Genomic DNA, 25,157 nt, shown 5'->3' on the forward strand with positions numbered 1-25,157 from the left:
CGTGCAGCAGTAAGCCTTTTTTTCCCTTAAGCATTTGTCCAGCTATAGAACTTTCTGTCTTCTTTTTAATGTCCATGTTAATTTTTTGTTAATTAAATTATTTTTTTTTCAGTTTTGGGGCCACACCTGGTGATTACTCAGAAGTTACTCCTGACTTTGCACTCAGGAATCAGTTCTGTCAGGGCTTGGGGGGATAATATAGGAGGCTGGGTATTGAACCCGGGTCAGCCACATGCAAGGCAAGTGCCTTACCCACTGTACTATCTCTCTGAACTCACCTTTTTTAAAGTTCCATGTTAATATTTAGTTTTTAATGTCCTGGCTCTTTTTAAAGCAGAGGACAATTCTTTGAAGGTGGAGAACACTTGAAAATCAGAACAGCGTGTTCCAAAGATCATGGAAAGCTTTTTGTCCTAAAGCTTGGGAATGGGGTGCCGGGGTTCACAGCAGGGGGAGGGGCAAAGAGGCAGGCAAGGGGGAAATGGGGCCAAGGGGACTTCAGCCATGCAGGCATAGGAGCCCAGTGTGATGACTGGAAGCAATGTTTAGGTAGTTGGGGAAAAAGCAAGTTGTTAAACACCATCAGTTAGGGCTGGTGAGATAGGGCAGGGGTGAAGGCAAACCTTAGATACCGCCAACCCCATTTCAACCCTCGCTGCCACCAATTGTTTTCCTGAGCACAGAGCCAGGAGTAGCCCCCAGAGCACTGTCCGATGTGGGTCCAACCCTCACACACATACACACACACCACAAATATCTTCAGTGTGACTTCATTCTTCATTCTCTCATTCTTGGGGAATGTGGATGTGGCTGCCAGGGCTTTGGGAAGTATGAGGAGCTGTGGGGAGAGGTCACCCATCCTGACTCCAAGAAGGCCCAGCGTTTTCAGCCCCAAAGACTGTCACCTGAAATGTCCAACGGTTTGGCATCTCTGTGCAGATCACTCATGAGACAGTGGAGTCGGGACTTAGCAACTGTGGGGTGTGAGTGCAGAGAGGGGATGCAGCCCACCCACCTACCGAGTTCAGCCCACTATGAAGTGTTCGGCCCAGGAGCAGTGTGTCTGAGAAATGTTTGTGACTAGTTGATATATTTTGAGATTTAATCACGAGTCTCTGAAGATGGGCCAGTAGATGAGTTAGCATGGCTGCAGTGGTGGAATTGCATGAGTTCTTTTTTTTTTTAATTTTTAATAGTGAGACATCATGAGGTACAGTTGCAGACTTACACATTTTTGTGCTTGGGTTTCAATTATACAATGATCAAATACCCATCCCTCCACCAGTGCCCATTTCCCAGCACCACGGATCCCAGTATCCCTCCCACCCCCCATCCCCCCATTACCTCTTTTGCAAACTATGAGTTCTTTTTAATATGCGTTCAACCTTTTTCCCCATGCTGCTTTTGTGTGTCCATTGTAGGAGCCCTTTCCTGTTGCAATTAAATTCTTCTTAATTGCCGTTTTATGGATTGTTCAAGTAGATCAACTATGACCTCTTCCTTTAATATCCCTATTGCCGGCACATTCTATTTCTAACATTTATCATAGTATTATGGTAAACATCTCTCTGTGTAAGCTTTGCTTATGTACACTGTCTCAAATTGTTTCCTTGGAGTAGAGTCCAATCTTTGACTTACGGTCAGAATAGGAAGAAAAGGTTAGAGCGCTTAATGCATAACACCAAATTGCTTTCTAAAGTGCTTATGCTAATTAACAATGGCATTGGTAGTAAGTGAGCATCTAGCCTGGTCAGTTATTTTCTTTTTTACCTGATTTAAACAGCCTGTTACAAAGTTGCTCATAATACAGCTGTTTCAGGCATTCAGTGTTCCAACACCAGTCCCACCATCAGTGTGATCTTATTTCCACTTCTGTCCCCAGTTTTCCACCATCCCCAAGTCTGCCCTTTTAGCAGGCAAAGAATTGTTTACTTTTTATTGCTTGCTACAACATATACTAAAAAATGATTTTTATATTACTAATTCCCTTTGTCATAGAGGTCATGTATGGGATGGCACATGCATGCTGGCTCTCTGAGGTCACACAGGTGCTGGCTCTCTGAGGTCACACACATTAGCGGTGGTGTCAACACATTTGGCTGCACTGTTATTTTGGTTCCACTCACTGGCATTTCCCATCCACCCCACAAGTCTGTTTCCTTAGCAGGTACAAAATATTTCACTTTATATTGCTATTACAAGGAATTATCAGAAAATAGATCAGTGAATTTTTGTGATCATTCTTGTGTCTCACAGTGGTGTTGTTCCTCAAGTCATTGTCTGAGGATTTCCTGGGCTGGTTGTTGCTAGTTGTGCCTTCTGGATTATTGTTTAGGCTCACTGAGCTTGGTGGTCTTCTACACATCTTTAACAATAAATTTGCTGTGTGTGCTGACTGAGCTATCAGTACTGTGAAGGATGGAGGTGCTGTGTGGCTGCATATGTGGCCAGTAGTTCCAGAGCTGGAACATTTTGGTGGCTTGGCAGCTTAATAAGTTTCAGTTGTGGAGTTTGACCATTTCTATACTAGAAAACATCGGGTCTGGGCAGGGCTTGCTGGTCCTACAGGTGGCAGAGGTAGGGGGGGATTTGCCCCCATTCTGAAAAGGTGTCAGAGTTCTCATCCCAGACCAGACTACCTAGGATATATTTGTCAGCTTAGTGTTCTTTTCAAGATTAGTTGCGAATCACCTACTGATATATTTCAGTGCTATGCTTGTGGGATAGAGTAAAATTGCCATGATCTGAAGAGGGAGGATGTGTCCTTCTTCTAAATGAAGTGGTTAAAAAAAAAAGTTAGTTGTGGAGTTGGGCCCCTGGTCAATTCTTGCCTCTTTGAACCCTCTTGTAAATATGTTAGGTGAAAAATTCTATCCCATTTCCATAATTGGCATTTTGTTCATTAAAAACAAAGATGAATAAACATTAATTAGATGCTTATTTGTTAGGTGTTGTACTTGTAAATTATTTGCTCACAAAGTTGCTGTGTTATCACTGTTTTACCAAATTTTACTTGATGTTTTATTGGTTTGGTTTTTAGCAAAATTGGAAGTGCTTACATAAAAAAGATACTTTATCATGACACTCCTGCCGGATTTTTGTCTTCAGTTATTGCAGAAATTATAGAACCTTTTGGAGTAGAAAAAGAAGATGAGAGTTCTTGTTTATATAGTTCCCTTTCCATTACGCCAACTAATTATCCCTTCTATGTGCTTACTCTTACATCACAAGGTAAGTGTAATATTATAATACATCTCTAGTACCTAGAAAAATTAATAGTGTCCTCTTGGAAGATTGTTAATGTACATTTATATAACTGTATATTTCAAAATTAAGTCCATTAGTGATCTGCATAAGAAAAACACAGATTTATTTTCCTGGAAAAATTCTTTACCTCTAATAAGTTTTTTTTAAAAAAGCAGTGACTTCAGGGAGCTGGAGAGATAGCACAGCGGGTAGGACGTTTGCCTTGTATGCAGCTAACCCAGGTTCGATTCCCAGCATCCCATATGGTCCCCTGAGCACCGCCAGGAGTAACTCCTGAGTGCAGAGCCAGGAGTGACCCCTGTGCATCGCCGGGTGTGACCCAAAAAGCAAAAAAAAAAAAAAAACAATAACTTCATTGAATCGGAGATGGTCCCCTGTGTAAGAGTAATTCTTGCAAAGCAGCAACAGTGGCAGCAACCCCTACTCTTTCTAGAAACACTTTCTCCACCGCTCACTTCTGAAATACAGTGAAGAAGCCCCAAAACCTTAAGACCTCCACTTCCTTGGGTTATGCATTCTCTCCTTGCTCGCAGACTAACTGCACCTTATTTATTTTTTTTCTCAAGATGTACTTTTATTTTATTTATTTATTTTTTATTTTTATTAGTGAAACACCATGAGGTACAGTTACAGACTTAAAAATTTTTGTGCTTGGGTTTCAGTTATACAATGATCAAATACCCATCCCTCCACCAGTGTCCATTTCCCACCACCACGGATCCCAGTATCCCTCCCACCCCCCATCCCCCCATCCCACCCTGCCTCTGTGGCAGGGCACTGCCTTTTGTTCTCTCTCTCTTAGTGGGTGTTGTGGTTTGCAAAAGAGGCAATGGGTGACAATCATGTTTGGTCTATAGTCTACTTTCAGCATGCTTCTCTCATCCTGGGAGGATCTTCCCACTGCATCTTATTTAAATGAGGATTTGTGGAGCTGATGAATCAGGTCATATATGCCCTATGCAAAATAACTCTTTGTACAACTACCAGTTGGATAGCAAACATAAATAAAGTACTCGGTAGAGGTGTTGATTATCTTAACCCTCCCCCAACATTCTCGGTAACAAGGCCACTGTAAAAAATGATGTTGATTTCTCAAAAATATTGAAAATAGAATCACTAAATGGTTCAGCAACTGTGTATCTGTGTATTTAAACAGAGAAAATTTAAATGCCCCATTTTTTATTTAATAAAGTAGTTCACCATATTTGATTACATTTAACATTAAAACACCAATCCCACCACCATTATTCCACCCCAGTACCGTATTTCAGATGTTTCCATCCCAAACCACAATCCCTGCCCCAAAGCAGAACTGAAATAATATATTTTGCATTGTTTGTTATGAAATACTGCTGAAAACAATACAAAAAAGAATCCTTAAAGGAAAGAGTGTGAAGGTTGTTGTATTTTACCCAGGGGCCATTAAGACCTTCTATAGGTCTATAAAAAGAAAAATTTCTCTCTAAGATTGATTAGCTCCTACTTTGACCATTATTTAGCTATTTTTAAAAAGTAATTCTGGAGCCAGAGTGATACACAGTGGGTAGGTCTCTTACTTTGCACATGGCCAATCCAGGTTTGATCCCTGGCACCCCACATAGTCCCCTGAGCCTACCAGGAGTGATCCTTGAGCACAGAGCCAGAGGTAAGTAAGCACCATCACCCCCCCCCCAAAAAAAAGGGAAGGAAGTCTTATCATTTGCAGTAGCTTGAATGGAACTTAAGGGTATTATGCTAAGTGAAATAATACAGACTAAGAAAGACAAATATCCTGCGACCTCACTCCTATGAAAAACATGAAAAACAAATATATGAAACATGAAAAATAAACAACAAAGAAAATAAAGAGTTGCAGGGTCAAATGGTGAGTGCCAGAGAAGGTTATTAAGAGTTATAATAGGTTGTGGTGATCCGCATAGCTGCATTTGATTCTAGCAAACCAATGTTACAGGCAGTGTTGCGCAGCATGGTGGCTACATTAAACAGTACTGCCATTCACTTTGCCATTCATTATTTACTCTTCAATAAATCTGCATTATGTGGGGCTGGAGCAATAGCACAGCGGGTAAGGCGTTTGTCTTGCACGCAGCCGACCTAGGTTCAATTCCCAGCATCCCATATGGTCCCCTGAGCACCGCCAGGAGTAATTCCTGAGTGCATGAACCAGGAGCAACTCCTGTGCATCGCCGGGTGTGACCCAAAAAGCAAAAAAAAAAAAAATCTGCATTATGTATTTCAAAGTGCTAAGAAATCTCAACAGTTCTCATCACAAGAAAAAAGATTTAACATGAACATTGACTAAACTGATAGTGGTAATCACAATACCCACAAATAGCTAATCCTTATGTTTATATCTAAAACTAACATGATGTCCATTATATTGCAAAAGAAAAAAATTTGAGTGATGGAGCCAAAGAGATAGTACCACAGGTAAGGTGCTCACCTAGCATGTGACCAACCCAGGTTCAAGTCACAGCACCACATAGGGCCCTCCAAGCACCACAAGGAATGATTTCTGAGGATAGAATCAGGAGTAATCCCAAAGCACAGCTGAATATGGCCCCAAAACAAAACAAAAACGCAGAAAAAAATGGCTTAATGTATGATCATGTTACGAAACCAGATGAGATGCGCTGGAAAATGAATAGAAATGAATTGGAAAGGAAATGGACTAAAGTCTCATCCCAGCATTTAGTGGTAGGAGAGATTGGAAAAAAATCAAAATCAGCCTGATGGTGTTCTCAGAGAAGATCTTAGTATCGATCTCAGAGTTAAGGTGGAGAGAGCGTTTTCCTTTTTTTTTTTTTTTTAAAGTTTTTATTAGTGAAACACCATGAGGCACAGTTGTAGATTTACAAATTTTGTACATACCTGGCAGGGGAGGTACCATGATCACGTGTTTTCCTTTTTGCGAGGTGAGGGTACTACAGAAAGGAAGTGGCCACGAAGCTGTGCAGAAAGTTTCGACAAAGATCTAGATTAGGCTTAGGTGATGATTAACCTATTAATCACTTCAACAAAATTCGGATTAGGTTAACGATTAGTAAGAAATAATTAGAGTTTGGAGGATCCTCCCAGGAGGGGAGATGCATGTCGAAAGTAGACTATGGACTGAACATGTTTGCCACTCAATGCCTCTTTTGCAGACCACAACACCCAAAAGGAGAGAGAGAACACAGGGGATTGCCCTGCCACAGAGACAGGGGGGATGGGGGGATGGGGGTGGGAGGGATATTATCCGTGGTGGTGGAGGGTGGGCACTGGTGGAGGGATGGGTATCTGATCATTGTATAATTGAAACCAAAGCACAAAAAATTGTAAATCTACAACTTAAAAAAAAATAAAATAAAATAAAGGGGAAAAAAAAGAAATAATTAGAGAAGAATTGAAGACAGCAAGTCAACTCTATTAGAGAATTTCTCTATGAAGTTTAGAAGAGTAATTAGGTTGGAGGAAGGGAAAAAGAATTGTGCTGATTTGTTCAAAAGTGGGAGAAATTGGAGCCTCTGTGCCTAATAAAGGCAATTGTGAGATTCTCTTCTGACTCCATCTCTGTACATTCCAGTAAGGTGAGTGGTTGTGTTGATCTGTTTCTAAATCTATCAGAAATATTGTCCCTGATGACCTCTGGCGTCCTTCTTATCCTCTCAGTGGCTTCTCTCTGATTTTGTATTTTTCTCTTTGCTTGAATCTTTTCCCTTTTCTTTTCCTTACATAACTCTGTTCCTTATGGCTCTGTCCTCAAATCTCTTTGTTTTCCATCTTCATGCTTTCTTAAGCAATCAATTATTCACCCACTCAACAAATATATTAACTATTTTCTATAGAATAAGCTGACTCTAACGCAGGCAAACCCTAGCCAAGTTAGCCCTCCCTCATAGAACGTCAATAAAAATTCTAAATTATTAAAGTTCTTAGCATCCATCAGCTGACAAAATCAACTTTCTTATCTTTATTTAGCCCTTTCTGGTTTTTTTTTCAGTTGGAAAATTTACAGAGCAAGTTTCAGAATAATGGCTAAGTATAGGTTTATGATTGGTATCTTTGTGGTGTATTTCATATAAAATTATTTAAATTATGCTCTGAGATCTTTGTAATGTTTTCTCAGTTGAAGACCAGAGTGTAAAAGTTCCAGTAGCGGGGCCGAAGTAATAATACAGTGGGTAGAGCATTTGCTTCGCATGCAGCCGATTCAAGTTTGATCATTGGCATCCCATATGGACCCCTGAGCACCCCCAGAAGTAATTCCTAAATGCAGAGCCAAGAGTAACCTCTGAGCATCACTGGGTGTGACCCAAAACGCCAAAAGAAGAAGTTCAAGTAGTTATTCTTTAGTATATTCTCAGTGTATTCTTTAGTAATGTAGCATTTAATATAATTTAGTATTTTGTATTGAATAGCGTATTCAATAGTATGCTTAGAGAATAACAATTGTTTTGTTTTCTACCAAATATCTCTGTTCTAGATCCCAATGTTGTTTCTTTATTTCAAAAAACGGATGTAGAGAAGACAGTGGTGATCGTTGGTTACAGCAGCTTCCTAATCACAAAAATTGTAAATAATACTAATGCCTTAGCCCTGGCTACCATGCCTTCAATAGTACCCCGGAATATGACCTTTCGAAGTGACTCCTGGTTCCTATATGACTTCGGGCTACTCAACAGACGCAAATGGTCTATACATTCAAAACGGTGCAATTACTGGTTGCAGCCACTTGATGATTCGTTAACTCTCAGTCTCCAGAAATATATTGACTTGGGGGAATCTTACACTTTTAAAATTAAGATCATACCTACTCTAAGAGGTAAGTTGATTTTTAGTGGGAAATATCTGGGGTTTTTTTTCCAAACATTTATTTTTGTTTTAATTTTTATTAGTGAGACACCATGAGGTACAGTTGTAGACTTACAAATTTTGTGCTTGGGTTTCAATTATACAATGATCAAATACCCATCCCTCCACCAGTGCCCATTTCCCACTACCACGGATATCTGGTATTTTTATTTTTTCTTTTTGCGTCACACCCAGTGATGCACAGGAGTTACTCCTAGCTCTTCACTCAGGAATTCTCCTGACAGTGCTGAGGGTACTCAGGGGATGCTGGGAATCAAACTCGGGTCGGCCACATGCAAGGCAAATGCCCTACCTGCTGTGCTATTACTCCAGCCCCTAGTGGGAAATATCTAAAGGAGTTACCATGACTTCATGAATGTGAAATATATTGATCGTTTCTTTAGTTTCAGTTTCCATGCTAGCAGACATTCTACCAGTCACAGTAATTAACTTCGAGTAATTGAGTACTTGTGAAGGTCCTTATTAAATGGTTTTATGCCTTTTTAATTGAATATAACAACGCTGAGAGTTTAACTCATGACACTCATTTTACAAATAAGTAAAATGAGGTTTAGCTATCAGCTCAAATTTATATTTAGCCTGGATTTTTGCTAATCTCTAAAAATAAACCTTCCGAGAGGGGCGGAGGAATCGAACTCGGGTCGGCCATGTTGGCCGCTTGTAAGGCGAGCGCCCTACCCGCTGTGGGAAATATAGATAGGCAGGAAAGAAATAAAAGTTCGAACTCGGGTCGGCCATGTTGGCCGCTTGTAAGCTTTCCCCTCTTCAAGGTACCACTCCCAAGCTGATTTCTTGGCCTTTGAATTTCTCCTCACTTAAGATAATGGAACTTTTATTTCTTTCCTGCCTATCTATGGGGTGCCTAATACATTTATAACAGGAGCTAGAGACATAGCACAGGGTTAAGGAATTTGTCTTACACGTAATTGACCTGGGTTTGATCCCCAGCACCACATTTGATACTCTGAGAACTGCCAGGAGTGACCCTGAGCACAGAGCCAGGAGTGGCCCCCAAACACCACCATGTATACCCCCCAAATATCCCAAAACAATAACTGTAACAACACCCGCTGTGCTAGCCTTGTAAGTTCGATTCCTCCGCCCCTCTCGGAGAGCCCGGCAAGTTACCGAGAGTATTGGATATGCCAGACACAGTAACAACAAAGTCTCCAATGGAGACGTTACTGGGCCCGCTCGAGCTTTTTTTTATAAAAGAAAAAAAACAAGAACAAAGAGCTTGAGAGCTAGTACAGCAGGTAGGGTGCTTGCCTTGCATACTGTAAAGCCATACTGGCACCCCATATGGTCCCTGAGCATAGAACCAGTTATCAGCCCTGAGAACTGCCAGTTTTTGCCCCAAAACAGAAATCAGAATCAAAAAGCAACTTATATAGATGATAATTATAGGCTTTGAAAAAATGGAGGACTTCTCTTTCTGGTCCATCAGAAACGAATTTACTGTAAACTAAATTTCCTTCTAAAAAAAACTAATTTGGGGCTGGAGCAATAACACAGCGGGTAGGGCGTTTGCCTTGCACGCGGCTGACTCGGATTCGATTCCCAGCATCCCATATGGTCCCCTGAGCACTGCCAGGGGTAATTCCTGTGCAGAGAGCCAGGAGTAACCCCTGTGCATCGCCAGGTGTGACCCAAAAAGAAATAATTAATTAATTAATTAATTAATTTAAAAACTAATTTTCATCAGGAGTGAGCCCTGAGTTCTGCCAGGTATGGACCCCTCCCCGCCACACACACACACACACATACAATTTTTTTAAGCCCTTAGACACCTATCTGATTGTCTTATATGAGTAGCATTATGGTTTTTGAAAGTTTGAGCTTTGTGGTTTTAATTTTCATCTATCTCTGTAATTTATCAGATTTACTTGTAAGTTGTAAGCTAGTTGTTCCATCATCACTTATAGAATAATGTGTCCTTGTTTCACTCATTGTTAAATACAAATTTATCTTTGTATATAATTTTTTCTTGTTTTTTCATTCTGTATTTTAATATCTATATTCTAGCACAAGTAGCGTAATATCCTAATAATGTTAGCTTTAAATTATACTGCCACCCCTTTATGATGAAAACCCTAGCCAAAATGGGTATAGAGGGAACTTTCCTCAGCATAGTTAAAGCCATCTACTACAAGCCGACAGCAAGCATCATCCTCAATGGGGAAAAACTGAGAGCCTTCCCTCTAAGATCAGGGACGAGACAAGGATGCCCACTCTCTCCACTGCTGTTCCATATAGTACTGGAATTACTTGCAATAGCAATTAGGCAAGAAAAAGATATTAAGGGCATTCAGGTAGGAAAGGAAGAAATCAAGCTCTTACTATTCGCAGATGATATGATACTATACTTAGAGAACCCAATAACCTCCACCAAAAAACTCCTAGAAACAATAGACTTGTATAGTAAAGTTGCAGGTTATAAAATCAATACCCAAAAGTCCATGGCTTTCCTATACGCAAACAGTGAGAGAGAGGAAAGCTATATGAAAAAATCAATCCCGTTCACAATTGTGCCCCAGAAAATCAAGTACCTAGGAATCAGCTTAACTAAGGAAGTAAAGGACCTGTACAAAGAAAACTACAAAACGCTACTTCAGGAAATAAAAGAGGACATGAGGAAATGGAAAGACATCCCCTGCTCATGGGTCGGGAGACTTAACATTGTCAAAATGGCAATACTACCGAAAGCACTGTACAAATTCAATGCAATTCCTATAAGGATACCCATGACATTCTTCAAAGAAATGGAGCAAACACTCCTGAAATTTATATGGAACAATAAACCCCCACGAATAGCTAAAGCAATTCTTGGGAAAAAGAAAATGGGAGGAATCAACCTCCCTAACTTCAAACTTTACTACAAAGCGGTAATAATCAAAACAGCATGGTACTGGAACAAAGGCAGAACTGCAGACCAATGGAACAGAGTTGAATACACTGACATCTCCCCTCAATCATATGATCATCTAATCTTTGATAAAGGTGCAAGAAATGTGAAGTGGAGTAAGGAAAGCCTCTTTAACAAATTGTGCTGGCATCACTGGACGGCTACATGCAAAAAAATGGGCTCAGAATTCTGCCTAACACCATGTACAAAGGTAAGATCAAAATGGATTAAAGACCTCAACATCAGACCAGAAACCATAAGGTACATTGAAGACAAAGTTGGCAAAACCCTCCATGACATTGAGGCTAATGCTATTTTCAAAGATGACACGCCACTGGCTGAGCAAGTGAAACCAGAGATAGATAAATGGGACTATCTTAAACTAAGAAGCTTCTGTACCTCCAAAGAAACAGTGACCAAAATACAAAGACAGTCTACAGAATGGGAAAGAATATTCGCCGAATACACATCTGACAAGGGGTTGATATCAAGGATATACAAAATACTGGTTGAACTCCACAAGAAGAAAACATCCAACCCCATCAAAAAATGGGGCAATGAAATGAACAGAAACTTTTTCAAAGAAGAAATCCGAATGGCAAAAAAAGCACATGAGAAAATGCTCTACATCATCAATCATCAGGAAGATGCAGATCAAAATCACAATGAGATACCATCTCACACCTCAGAGACTGGCCCACATTCAAAAGAACAAAAGCAACCGTTGCTGGCGTGGATGTGGCGAGAAAGGGACACTCCTTCACTGTTGGTGGGAATGCCGACTGGTTCAGCCCTTTTGGAAAACAGTATGGACGTTCCTCAAAAAATTAGAAATTGAGCTCCCATTTGACCCAGCGATACCACTCCTGGGAATATATCCCAGAGAGGCAAAAATGTGTAGCCGAAGTGACTTCTGCACTTGTTTGTTCATTGCAGCACTCTTTACAGTAGCCAGAAACTGGAAGAGACCTGAGTGCCCAAGAACAGATGACTGGTTAAAGAAACTTTGGTACATCTACACAATGGAGTACTATGTAACTCTTAGAAAAGATGAAGTCATGAACTTTACATACAAGTGGTACAATATGGAAAGTATCATGCTAAGCGAAATGAGTCAGAAAGAGAGGGATAGACATAGAAAGATTGCATTCATCTGGGGGATATAAAATAACAAAACATGAGATTAATACCCAAGAATAGCTGAGATCAACACCAGGAGGATTACTCCATAGCTTAGAGGCCAGCCGGGTATTCTAGGGGAAAGGACAGTTCAGGGAAAGGGAACACCAAATGGAGGGTGTTTGGAGGATCCTCCCAGGAGGGGAGATGCAGGTTGAAAGTAGACTGGACTGAACATGTTTGCCACTCAATGCCTCTTTTGCTGATCACAATACCCAAAAGGAGAGAGAGAACAAAAGGGAATGCCCTGCCACAGTGGCAGGGGGGGATGGGGGGATGGGGGGGAGGGATATTATCCTGGTGGTGGAAAATGGGCACTGGTGGAGGGATGGGTATTTGATCATGGTATGACCGAAATCCAAGCACAAAAATTTGTAAATCTACAACTGTACCTCATGGTGTTTCACTAATAATAAAAAAAAGTATTTTCTAAATAAAAGTATTATATTTACTTATCAAATAATTATCAACCTAAGAATATGTGATAAAACAATGTTTGATATATTTTCTTTTGAAAAACTAAATTTAAATCCTTCTTGTAAAAAGAAAAATCACTGTGAACTTAATCCTCCAGATTGAAAAAATTTCCAGGACACAGCAACAGAATTAATATCATCTGTAACATTTGGAAATACATCTCCCTCTGGGACAAGAATAATGCAAATGAACATTATAAGCCTAGTGTAACTTCATACCTGGAGGACTAGAACTTTTATTAATATCTCAGAGAATAGCGGAGACTATAAAATCCACAGGTGTGACAGGGAAAAGAATTTTATAGAGACCGAACGATAGCTCACAGCACTGGGGCACATGCTGGCATGCGTGAATCACTGAGTTCCCTGATCCTGCAAGCCCCTTCTCCCAGCATTGCCAGGCTCAAGCACCACTGTATTTCTGGGCCAAACATCAACCTATCTGGCCTGTTCCGGTGGGCTAAGTATTTCTGGGAATGCACATCAGGTCCCCTGAGAACTGTTTGGGAGGCATCATCCCCAAGTAGTTGTTTTCTTGTTATAAATTTATCTAAAGTATATGATGTTGGTCATCAATAGCCTAAGACTTGAGATTCACTGTAGTTGATAAACAGACTGACAATATCCTTTAATGTAATTGCTTGGGAAATAATCCCTCCATTTTGTTGCATATTTTAATGTTTATTATTTGTGTTTTAACAAATGTGATTTTGTTTGTTTGTTTGTTGGTGGGCCACAACCAGATGTACCAAGGCTTACTCCCGGATATGCAGTCAGGACTCACTCCTGCTAGGCTTGGGGAACCATGTGGGATGCTGAGAATCACATGGAGGTCAGCTGCATACAAGGGAAATGCCCTACCCACTATACTATCTCTGGCCCCCAAATGTGAATTTTTTTAAATTTTAAATTTACTTATGGATAATTAATAAAATTGATAATTTAAAATTCAAAAAAAATTATACTGCCTTAGCTGTCAAATAGTATAAGCAATTTTACACATTTGGTTTGAAGCAGATAGAACCAGCAGAACAATTCTCTTGTCTCTTTGTGGAAGAAGAAAAAATAATAACTAAAGAAAAGAAAGAGCGTGTGTGGTCCCTGAACATTAGAAACTTCTGGGAGCTTGTCAGAAAGTGAAATCTCTAAGGTTATATATGAATTTTAGTTCTTTTGACCTCTGTTCTTGGAGAATTTTGGAATTGGAATTTTGATAGGGATTGAGTAACATCTGTCTAATGCTTTGGGTGAACATTCCTTTCACCAAGGGCAATTCCTCCGATCCATGAACTCAAAATTTCTTTCCATTTCCTTGAGTCTTCTATTCCTCTTATAGTGATGTACAGTGCTTGATGTCTGTCTTTCACCTCCTTTGTTAAATTGATTCTTAGGTACTGGATGTTTTAGGACATAATGTAAATGGAACTTTTTAATTCCTTTCTTTTCTAGTTTCTTTTTGCATGTAGAAATGCAGCAGATTTTTGTGTGTTGATTTTGTGACCTGCTCCTCTGTTGTTTCTTAAAGTTTGAATGGCATCCTTAGCGTTTTCTGTGTGTATTATCACTTCATCTACAAACAGTGATCCTTTTAACTTCTTTTCCACTTTGAATCCTTTCATTTATTTTTCTTGCTTAACTTCTGCTAAGGTTAAGATTTCTACTGCACTGAGCAGTAGTGGTAAAAATGAACATCCTTGCCTTGGGCCCGATCTCAGAGGAAGCCACTAAACATGAAGCTAGCTCAAGGTTTGAGAGAGAAAGCCTTTACTATATTGAAGGAAGTTCCTTCTATCTCTTCATGTGACCAATTACGTTAAGTGCTGAATCTTGTCAAAAGCTTTCTCTGTGTCTATTGATACGATCTTATGATTTGGGGGTCTCCTCCCAAGCAGAATTCAGGGGTTCTGCAGGGGTCACTCCTGGTGATCCTTAGTCAGGCCAGATGTTTTAATGCTAGGGCCTGGAAACATGGTGCTACTCAGAGCTAGTTGTGCCAGGAGCAACCAAAACCACCGAACTGAGCTTAGGGGTCTCCAGGGCTATACCTACAGTGTTCAGGAAGCTATGCAGTGCTGGGAATTAAACTTGGATCCTAGTGTCCCTAAACTCTCAACTGTCTCCCCAACCCAAATCATACTATTTTTATCTTTTCTTTTATCGACATGATCACGATCATGATCACGATCATCCTGTTGTTTATCGATTGCCTCGAGCAGACCCCAGTAACGTCTCCTTCGTCCTAGCCCTGAGATCTTAAAAAATGCCATATTCAAGACTCTTTCAGGGTTAGGAGAATGAAACCGATCATTGTTACTGGTATTTGGCATATTGGGTATGCCACAGGGAGTTTGCCAGACTCTGCCATGTGGCAAGTTACATTCAGTAGCCTGCCAGGTTGTCCAAAGTAAAAATGAGATGATTGGATGTCGTGCGGCCGCAGATGTAGCCCCACGATTCTGGGAACTGGGTTTTATAGTTTCTGGGTCTTGGCCATTGATGGGATTACATGGCACCAGGGGGCCAGTCGGTGGGTGTGACCCCTGCCTACTGGAAGGTGGAGGATCTGGGTGGAGGATGCTCAGCCCCGATCGAAGCAGGCTTGGAGATCTCAGCCCCGAGACCCGCATGCCTTTGTTCCTCTACCAGTACCTTCATGCGTGTGGAGAGTGGTCTCAGCATGCTTGTGGCTGGTTCTGGAGGTCTTCAGCTGCCAGAGCTCTACTCGGGGCGGGGAGGGAGACTCAACCCGCCCCACTCCAAGGGACCCCAGCGAGGACAGCGAGAAAGGGTCCCTTTCTCACCACATCCGCACCAATACCGGCTGCTTTTGTTCTTTTGGATGTGGGCGAGTCTCTGTGGTATGAGATGATATCTAGTTGTTTTGATCTGCATCTCCCTTTCCCTGATGATTAATGATGTAAAGCATTTTCTCATGTGCCTTTTTGCCATTCATATTTCTTCTTTGAGAAAGTTTCTGTTCATTTCGTCACCCCATTTTGTGATGGGGTTGAATGTTTTCTTCTTGTGGAGTTCAACCAGTGCTTTGTAGATCCTTGATATCAGTCCCTTATAGGATGTGTATTGGGCGAATATCCTTTCCCATTCTGTAGACTGTCTTTGTATTTTGGTCACTGTTTCTTTAGAGGTGCAGAAACTTCTTAGTTTAAGATAGTCCCATTTATCTATCTGTTTCCATTTGCTTGGTGAGTGGCGTGGCATTTTTGAAGATCCGTTAGATTCAATGTCGTGGAGGACTTTGCCAACCTTGTCTTCAATGAAGTTTCATTATTCTTATTCTAGTTTCATATATATGTATATATATATATATATATATATATATATATAATATAGGAGTACTGCTATTTATTCAGTCATTTGCTTAAGCTGATTGAATGGGCATGAACTCCACATTAGCACTGTCGTCCCGTCGTTCATCGATTTACTTGAGCGAGTGTCAGTAACATCTCCATTCATCCCAGGCCTGGAATTTTAACAGCCTCTCCTCACTCATCTTTCCCAATGCTGCCATATCGGAGGCTCTTTCAGGGTCAGGGGAATGAGGCCTGTTATTGTTACTGTTTTTGATATATTGAATACGCCATGGGTAGCTTGCCAGGCTTCCCAGGTGCCCACTCAAGTAAATCAATGAACAATGGGATGAGCACAGTGATACAGTGATTATTATTATTTTTATCCCTGTGAGATAGTTATAAAGCTATCTTGTTTGAGTTTCAGTCATACAACGATGAATCACCCAACCCTCCACCAGTGCACATCTCCCACCACCAAGTTCCCCAGTATCCCCCCATCCTACCCCTCCCCCTGCTCTATGCAGACAATCTCCCCCATACTCTCTTTTGTATTGCTTGTTATGAATAGCGTAAGATGTCACAGCTGCACTCTCCTGGAATTCTAAAATTTTAGATAATTAGGGTCTGGAGAAATCTCTGCAGCGAGCTGCTCGAGCTGCCCTTTGAAGCTCTTTGTTGTGTCTCTGGATCATGGCCATTAAGGAGCTTAAGCAGCAGGCAGTTTGTGGGTGTGACTTCCAGAGTCCCATGAGGATGGGGGCATGAGAAGGACCGTCTCATCCCCTAGACTCCCCTTGAGGTCTGGAGTTTGCCAACCCTGGACTCGCGTACCTGCACTTCTCATTGGGTTCTGGAAGTTGGCAGCCACCGGGTTTCTTAGAGGGCAGGTGGAGGGATGACTGAGGTGCCCCATCTGAGGCACTCCAATGAGGTCGGCCTGGCTTAAAGTCTGGAGACATCTCTACAATGAACTGCTCAGTTCGAAGATTCTTTCATGTGTCTCTGGATCATGGTCCTTGCTTCCATCTTCTCCAGATAATAAACAATTGGCATAGGCCCTGTAGGGCTCACCTGCTTGCTTGCAGCATGCCACATCACTGGCCCTAACTGAAGCTTTTGAAGTCTTTCGGCATTTATAGGTCTCTGAAATAAAGCCAATAAATGAGCTTGTATAGCTGAGCCAGAGGTGGTTTTGTGGGTGTGGCTCTCGCATTCCTAACTTTCGGCCGTTTAATTTCTTGGTAAACTTGGACCCAAGTTGTTGGTGTCCTGCCAAAGGCACAGCGGCAATTTTGGAATATCAGAAAATCTGAAGGCACCATCGGGCTGCTGATGCACTTGCCCCACAGGTACGAGTTGACCTGCTGGCAGCACCATACCCCCTTATTCTAGTTTTTTTTTTTTTTGCTTTTGTATAATGTAAGAGTACTGCTATTTATTCAGTCATTGATTAAGCTGATTGAATTGGGCATGAACTCCACTATTCTAGTTTCCTTTTTTTTTATTAAAGAATTTTTTTAATAGTGAGATATCATGAGGTACAGTTGCAGACTTACACATTTTTATGCTTGGGTTTCAATTATACAATGATCAGCTGTGAGGCCAGGTTATTGATTTGAGCTTTTACTTGTTTCCAGATGTTAGTCTGTGTTTTTATGAACATTCCTCCTAGTCCTGTTCTGCTGTGTCCATAGGTTCCTACGGCTTGTGTCTTCATTCTCATTAATTTTCCAGGAATCTTTTCATTTTATTTTTGTTTTAATTTCCCCATTGACTCAGTGGATTTTCAATAGTATGTTGTTTCATTTCTATCTCTTATTTCTTTTACAGTTTTGTTTTGTGTGTTTGTTTGTTTGGGGTTTGATTTTTGGGCCACATCTAGAAGGTTCTCAGGGCTTATTCCTGGCACTGTGCCTCAGGGATCATTCCTGGAGGACTCAGGGACCATATGTGGTGCCAGGATTGAGCCTTGGTTGGACACATGCAAGACAAATCCCTTACTCGCTGCCAGTTTCTGCCTTGAAAAGTGATTTAAAATCGTTTCTATATTCACTTCTTTTTGATATTCACTTAGTGTTCCAATATCTGGTCCATCCCCCCAAATATTTCAGGTACAGTGCAGAAAAAGCTGATTTTAGGGAGTAGAAAGCCTTGTACATGTCCATTAACCCCAACTCCTCAAATTCTTCATTTGGGACTCTTATTTTCTTATTGAGATTCCACCTGGTTTCACCTGTCTAATGGTGAGAGTAGGATGCTACAATCTCTATTGTGCTGCTGATCTCTCCTCAAAGGTGTTAGTAGTTGCTTTAAGAACTTGCTGCCCTGGGGCTAGAGTGATAGCTCAGCAGGTAAGGCATTTACCAGGTTTCAATTCTCAGCTTCCCATATGGGCCTCTGAGCACCACCAGGAGTGATTCCTGAGTGCGTGAGCCAGGAGTAACCCCTGAACATTGCTGGGTGTGACCCAAAAATTTAGAAAAAAGAACTTACTACCCTTTCATTTGGTGCACATGTGTGTTCATCGGCCTCCTTTTGATGTTTTAATCTCTTGATTTAGATATGATATCCATCTTTATCTCTTCTTACCTTTTTAAGTTTCAATTCCATTTGGGGGATACAAGCCTAGTTATTGTGCTTTTCATAGGTTCCCATTTGCCTGTCTGAGGGTTTTCTAGCTCTGAGCTTCGAGCCTGTGCTCATGGTGAAAGTGGATGACTGTCTGGTAAGCATGAGAAGGTTGGATTTGTTTGTTTGTTTGTTTGTTTGTTTCCTGATCCAGGCAACCACTCTGTACCCTTTGGTTGAGGATGTCAGTCCTTTGATCACCTGATCACTTGACATCCCATTATTCATCGATTCGCTCTAGCAGGCACCAGTAATGTCTCCATTCATCCCTGTCGCATGCTAATGTAGCCCAATGGCATCTGCTCATTCTAGGAACACGAAGAGCCTCAAATCGATCATTCAGGGTCTTGACGAAGAAGTCTGACCATCTCATAGGTGGGCGGCCACATGATGTCCCGTGGAATCCAGTCAGTAATAACTCTAGTCCAACGGTCATCTCCAAATCTCATTACATGTCCAGCCCATCTGATTTTCTTCACCTTGGCAAATGAGACAGCGTTCCTGATTCTTGACTGTCGACGAAGGTCGGAACTTCGGATTCTTTCTCTCATTTGAGTGAAGCATGATACTCCAAGCATAGCTCTTTCAATTTCTCTTTGGGAGACCCAAATAGTGTTCTCCTGTTTGAGTAGGGCCCAGGTCTCTGAGGCGTATGTTAATGCAGGAAGAACAGTGAATCGAAGAGATGTGCCCGGAGCCAGAGGTTCTTTGTCCTCTTAGCTATTTCTTTGATGTTCTTGAGGGCGTTCCAAGCCTCTCTCTTTCTCCTGTGCAACTCAGGTGCCAGGTCATTCATCATGTTGACTTCTTAACCTAGGTACACATAACTGTTGCATTCGGAGATGTTCATTCCATTGAGAGTGAGTGGAACATCAGGAACGAGACTTTCTCATAAACATTGTCTTTGTTAGATTCAGCTGTAGTTCGACCCTTCCACACTCACGGTTGAAGTCCGCTAGCACTTGTGCCAGTTGGCTGATGTTTGGTGTTATAAGAACGATGTCATCAGCTAAATGGAGGTGGTGTAGTTGCCGATGGTCTATCGTCACTCCCATTCCTTTCCATTCCAGTCATTGCATGACGTTCTCGAGGGTGGCACTGAAGAGTTTCGGTGAAATGGTATCACCCTGCCGAACCCCTCTCTTGACATCAGTGATCACCTCCCTGTAGAATGGTGAGATCCTGGTAGTGAATCCGCAATACAGCTCATGGAGGATCCTGATGTATTGACTTTGAACGCCCTGTTTGGCTAGGGCCTCGATGTCCTTTGATATTTAAAGAAATTATCAGCATAAAGAAATTTAGTATAAATTTCTATGAGGATTTTAGTAAGTTTGATCACTTGATCACTTGACTTCCCGTTAATGTCGATTTCCTCGAGCGGGTGCCAGTAACCTCTCCATTTGTCCCTGTTGCGTGCTAGTGTAGCCCAATGGCGTCTGTTCGCTCTAGGAACACGAAGAGCCTCAAACCGATCATTCATGATCTTGATGAAGAAGTCTGACCATCTGGTAGGTGGGCGGCCACGCGGTCTTTTGACATCCCGTGGAATCCAGTCGGTAACAGCTCTAGTCCAGCGGTCGTCTTTAAATCTCATTACGTGACCAGCCCATCTTATTTTTGATCTGACTCTCAGTTTCATGCCCCTACACGTCACCAGTCAGATGTGGACGAGGGTGGGGTGGGTTTTGATAGGTCTGGTGAGTGGGTATCACAGCCCATTGCTGCTCCACCCTCAGAAATGGAAGACCTTGCCCCAGGTTGCTTCCTGTTCTGAGAGGTTAAGAGCTCCTTTCCTGAGGAGAGGGTGTTGCCCAAGACTGTCAAAATCTAACCCACTTAGTTCTTGCCACCAACACAGGTTTGTCAGAGAAGACTCTTTGGTCTGAAGCACGGGTCTTTGGCTCACCCTGTCTTCTCAGGACAAAGCTCCATGCCTTCTCAGTCTCTGCTGCTCCATCTCTCGCCTCCTTAGCTTTCAGTCAGCTGCTGCTCCTTGTTCCATAGCAGAGAATCTTCTAGAGATGGTGCTTGGGTTCTCCAGTGAATTTCTCAATAGGGAGCTGCATCTGATTCGGCTTTGATACATTCTTCATTGGGATGCTGCAGAAGTGCCTCCAATTGCTCCTCTTTTGGACCATCTTGGCCTTGCTTCTCTTTTAGTGGATTTATTAGAGTTTTCTGTGTAAGATTGTGCATTTGCAAACAGAAACAATTTTATTTCTTCTTTTTATTTTTTTTCTTCGCCCACTAGCTTTGGGTAATACATCTACTGTCATATTGAACAGAAGTAATGAGTTTCGGAATTGTTTTTGTCAGTCCTGATTTAGAGGAAAAGCTTTAAACTTTTCACCATTGAGAATGATATTGGGTATGGACTTGCAAATTTGACTTAATTAGATCCACAGGAGGACAGTGACAGTGATACTTCACTTCTATGCTTAATTTGTTGAGTATTTTTATTAAGAGATGATGTCAAGTCATGTTAAATGCTTTTTCTGGGTCTTCTGAAACAATTCAGTGATTTTTATCCTTTTTCTGTTGACATGGTATATAGTGTCAACAGAAAAAGACCCTGAATGAACAAAGCCAATGAGAAAGAACAAAGCAGAAGCTATCACACTTCCAGATTTCAAACTGTATTTCAGAGGTATGTCTTCAGAAAATTATGTTACTGGAATAAAAACTAACACATAGGCAAATAGAACAGTATAGAGAGCCCAGAAATAAACTCACACAAATACAAACAACTAATCTTTGACAAGAACATCTTAAGTCAAGAACACACAAAGGGGAAGGGATAGTCTTTTCAGTAAATATTAATGGGAAGTCTGAATAATCACATCCATAAGAACAAAGCTGACCCCTATCTTATACTTTTCAAAAATCAGTTGAGATGGATTAAAAACCTACGTGCACATTCTGAATCCGTAAAACTCCTAGAAGAAAACATGGAAGAATGCCTTGACTTTAGTCTTGGCAATGATTTTTTTTTAGGTTAATGGACCACACCATGCAATGCACAGGTGTTACTCCTAGCTCTGTGCACAAGAATTACTCCTGACGGGGACAGAGTGATAGCACAGCGGGTAGGGCATTTGCCTTGCACGCGGCCGACCTGGGTTTGATCCCTGGCATCCCATATGGTCCTCCAAGCACCACCAGGAGTAATTCCTGAGTGCAGAACTAGGAGTGACCCCTGAGCATCGCTGGGTGTCACCCAAAAAAGACAAAAAAAAAAAAGAATTACTCCTGACAAGCTTGGGGAACCATATGAGATGCTGGGAATCGAACCCAGGTGGACCATGTGCAAGACAAGTCCCCTACCCACTGTACTATCTCTCCAGTCCTTGGCAATGATGTTTTGACATATAATATCAAAAGGGAAAATAGGGGCTAGCGCTTGGGGTGGAGTTTTCAACAGCAGAAGCAAAATCAACAGAAGCAAAAACTTGAAGAGTGGAATAAATCAAACTAAAATTCTCTGCACAGAAAAGGAAGCAAACAAGGAAATGAAAAGGCAACCTGAAATGGGATGAAATATTTGAAAGCTACATATCTGATAAGGGGTTAATATCTAAAATATATAAGGAATTTGTACAATTCAATAGCCATTTTTAAGCCAATAAATAGGGCAGAGAATCTGAATAAACATTTTTCCAAAGAATCATACAACCAACCGTTACATATAATTACATTCAAAACAATTACCAGGGAAGTGAAATAAAAACTACAATGAGCTGATACCTGACATTGATGATTATTCTCCAAAAGACAAGACACAGCAATTGTTGACAAGAATGTATAGAAAAGAGAACCCTTGCACCTTTGGGTTTAAAATGTATATTTTTGTTGAGTTTGAAAAGATAGTACCAGGGTTAAATCATTTGCCTTGCATTCAGCTCACACCAGTTCAATACTGAGCACTGCCAGGAAGGATCCTTGAACATAGAACCTTTGAACATAGAAGATCCTTGAACATAGAAGACCCTTGAACATAGAAGAGTTAAGTCCTCAGTGCCACAAAGTGTGGTAAAAAAAAATATACATAGGGATACAAATATACACATATATGTATTTAGATAGATAGAGAGAGACAGATTCCTCCAAAATAGAAAAATTGGATTGTCTTATGGTTATTCAGTCCCATTTCTGGGTATGAATCTAAATGAAAGCATCTCATAGATGTGTACATTTCTTCAAACATTTCAGCATTATAAGAGTCAAGATCTGGGAAACAGGAGGCGATCATACAGGGAGTGAGGTGCTTGACTTGCACATGGATGAACCCAGCTCCATCCCCAGTACCATATATATTTTCCCAGTACTGCCAGGAGTGACTCTGAGCACAGAGCCAGGAGTAAGCCCTCAATACTGCCCGGAGTGGCCTAATAACTAAACAAAACATATACATATGTATATTAAGAGTCTACATATGGTATAACCTGAGTGTTGGACAGGAGATGAATGTATAAACAAAAATGTGGGAGAGACATACATTTGGCCATAGGGAGAGACATACAATTATTTGGCCATAAAGCGAAGGAAAGCCAACCATTTGCCAGAACACGAACAGAACATGATGCTGAGTAAAATTAGTCAAGCACACACACACACACACACACACACACACACACACACACACAAATGAATAGTACATGATCTCATTCATATGTAGAATCTTAGAAGAAAAAAGAACGCATAAAGAAGTTGTGACATATATACACAGTGGAATGCTTTGCAACTGTCAGAAAATTGAAATCTTGCAGTTCAGTGCAACTTGGATGGGATTGGAGGCATAGTGTTAAGCAAAATGAGAGCGAGAAGGATAATCTCATTCACAAGCAGGATAGAGAAAGACAAAATACAGGAGTAGACTGTATCAGCCATGACAAATGCTTGACTTTATTTACAAAATGGACATTACTATGCAGGAGGGCAGGACAGAGGGGAGCAATGGGGGTGGACTGGAAATAACAGAAGGACAGTGATGGAGGATCTTGGGCCCTTTGGTGGTGACAAGTTGCAGCAAACTACATCAAGATCATAAATGTTGGGGCTGGAGCGATAGTACAACAGGTAGAGCATTTGCTTTGCACGTAGCTGACCCAGGTTCAATTCCCGGCATCCCATATTGTCCCCTGAGTGTGGCCAGGAGTAATTCCTGAGTGCAGAGCCAGGAGTAACCCCTGAGCATCACTGCACATCCCATCCACCCACCAAAAAGATAATAAATATTTACTGTGAACTTGTTGTTTAAGCTACCACACAACAATTTTTTTAAAAAAAAAAAGTGAAATCTAAATTTATAAAAACTAGAAAGCAGAATGCTAGTTGTTAGGGGTGTAAAGAAAATGAGGTAATGGTTGAAAGGTATAAACTTTAGTCCAGGGAAATAGCTCAAAAAATCTGGAGTAACTCTCAGAAGAGATGTCAAAATTCATGAAATTCCCAGGTACACAGGTCTTTGGGCCGAAAATTCTGGGACCTTTTCACCCACCTGCCACGGCCTCTGGTATATTAACAATCCAGCTTCACAGTTTCAGGACTAACCTCAAGAGACACCAAGCCAAAAAATTGTCCCAGTTCTGCAGTTACTGGTGCCTATGAGACCATGTGACACCTACAAATTCCACAATACTGACAGCCCAGTAGGAGTACAGCAAGTTAGATAAGAAAGAAACTAGAAGCCCACTAAGCTCAGTGAGCAAAAACAGTAACACAGAAGCCTTGAGAAGCACCAAACTGCTCAGTAAATCCTCAGGCAATGACTTTGATATCAACTTTGTGACAAAACAATTTTCACAAATTTTCTTCTACTGAAAATGTGAATATGCAAAGCCTAGATCATATCCTAAGTCCCCAGAGCCATACTTCAGTTAACCATGTCACTGTCACTGTCCTCCCATTTTTCTTCGATTTGCTGGAGCGGGCCCAGTAATGTCTCCATTGGAGACTTTGTTGTTACTGTGTTTGGCATGTTTGATACTTCCACTTACTGTTCTGTCATCACATGTAATATAAGATAAATTATTTTGTGCCTGCAAAGGGGGCAGGCTTGGGGGTGGGCGGGAAACTGGGGGCAATGGTAGGGAAAAGGTCACATTGGTGGTGGGATCGGTGTTGAAACATTAAAGGCTCAAAACAACTGAGTTATGAACAACTTTGTAAATCCCAAATTAAGTTTAAATGAAGTTAGTGGGGGTAAAAGGCTAGAGTGGATACCTGGCAGGTGCAAAGCCCTGAATTCAGTCCCTGATTCTGTGTGTTCCCCACCCCGACCCAGAATTCTTTAGGGGGTAGGCCACATCCATTAGAGCTCAGGGTTTATTACTGACCACTTCTGGCTCTGATTTCTATAGATCCTGAACACTTTGAAAGTCCACAGCTGAAAATAATTGCTGGAAACGCACATTTGTTTCATATTCAGAGTAAACACTCTTTTGATGACACTGATAATTATATGCTGGAAGTGACTGTGACAAGCAGAAGTTTAGATCTAGTAAGATTTTCTTTTTATATTTATATTATTCTATT

At 41.2% G+C, this 25,157-nt stretch overlaps 1 protein-coding gene and 1 pseudogene across 1 annotated transcript in view; both read left to right on the forward strand.

Moving 5' to 3' along the window:
- The window catches only part of CATSPERB (cation channel sperm associated auxiliary subunit beta), a 114,820-nt gene that overhangs the window by 59,990 nt on the left and 29,673 nt on the right, over nt 1-25,157 (forward strand). The window contains exons 17-19 of the mRNA XM_056133317.1: nt 3,041-3,231; nt 7,733-8,071; nt 24,983-25,122. Of these exons, the coding sequence (XP_055989292.1) occupies nt 3,041-3,231; nt 7,733-8,071; nt 24,983-25,122 (670 nt within the window). The remainder of the gene's footprint in view (nt 1-3,040; nt 3,232-7,732; nt 8,072-24,982; nt 25,123-25,157) is intronic.
- Nucleotides 2,668-2,797, forward strand: LOC130042232 (uncharacterized; annotated as a pseudogene).

The sequence above is a fragment of the Sorex fumeus genome, unplaced genomic scaffold, assembly GCF_029834395.1.
Source record: "Sorex fumeus unplaced genomic scaffold, SorFum_2.1 ptg000098l, whole genome shotgun sequence".
NCBI lineage: Eukaryota > Metazoa > Chordata > Mammalia > Eulipotyphla > Soricidae > Sorex > Sorex fumeus.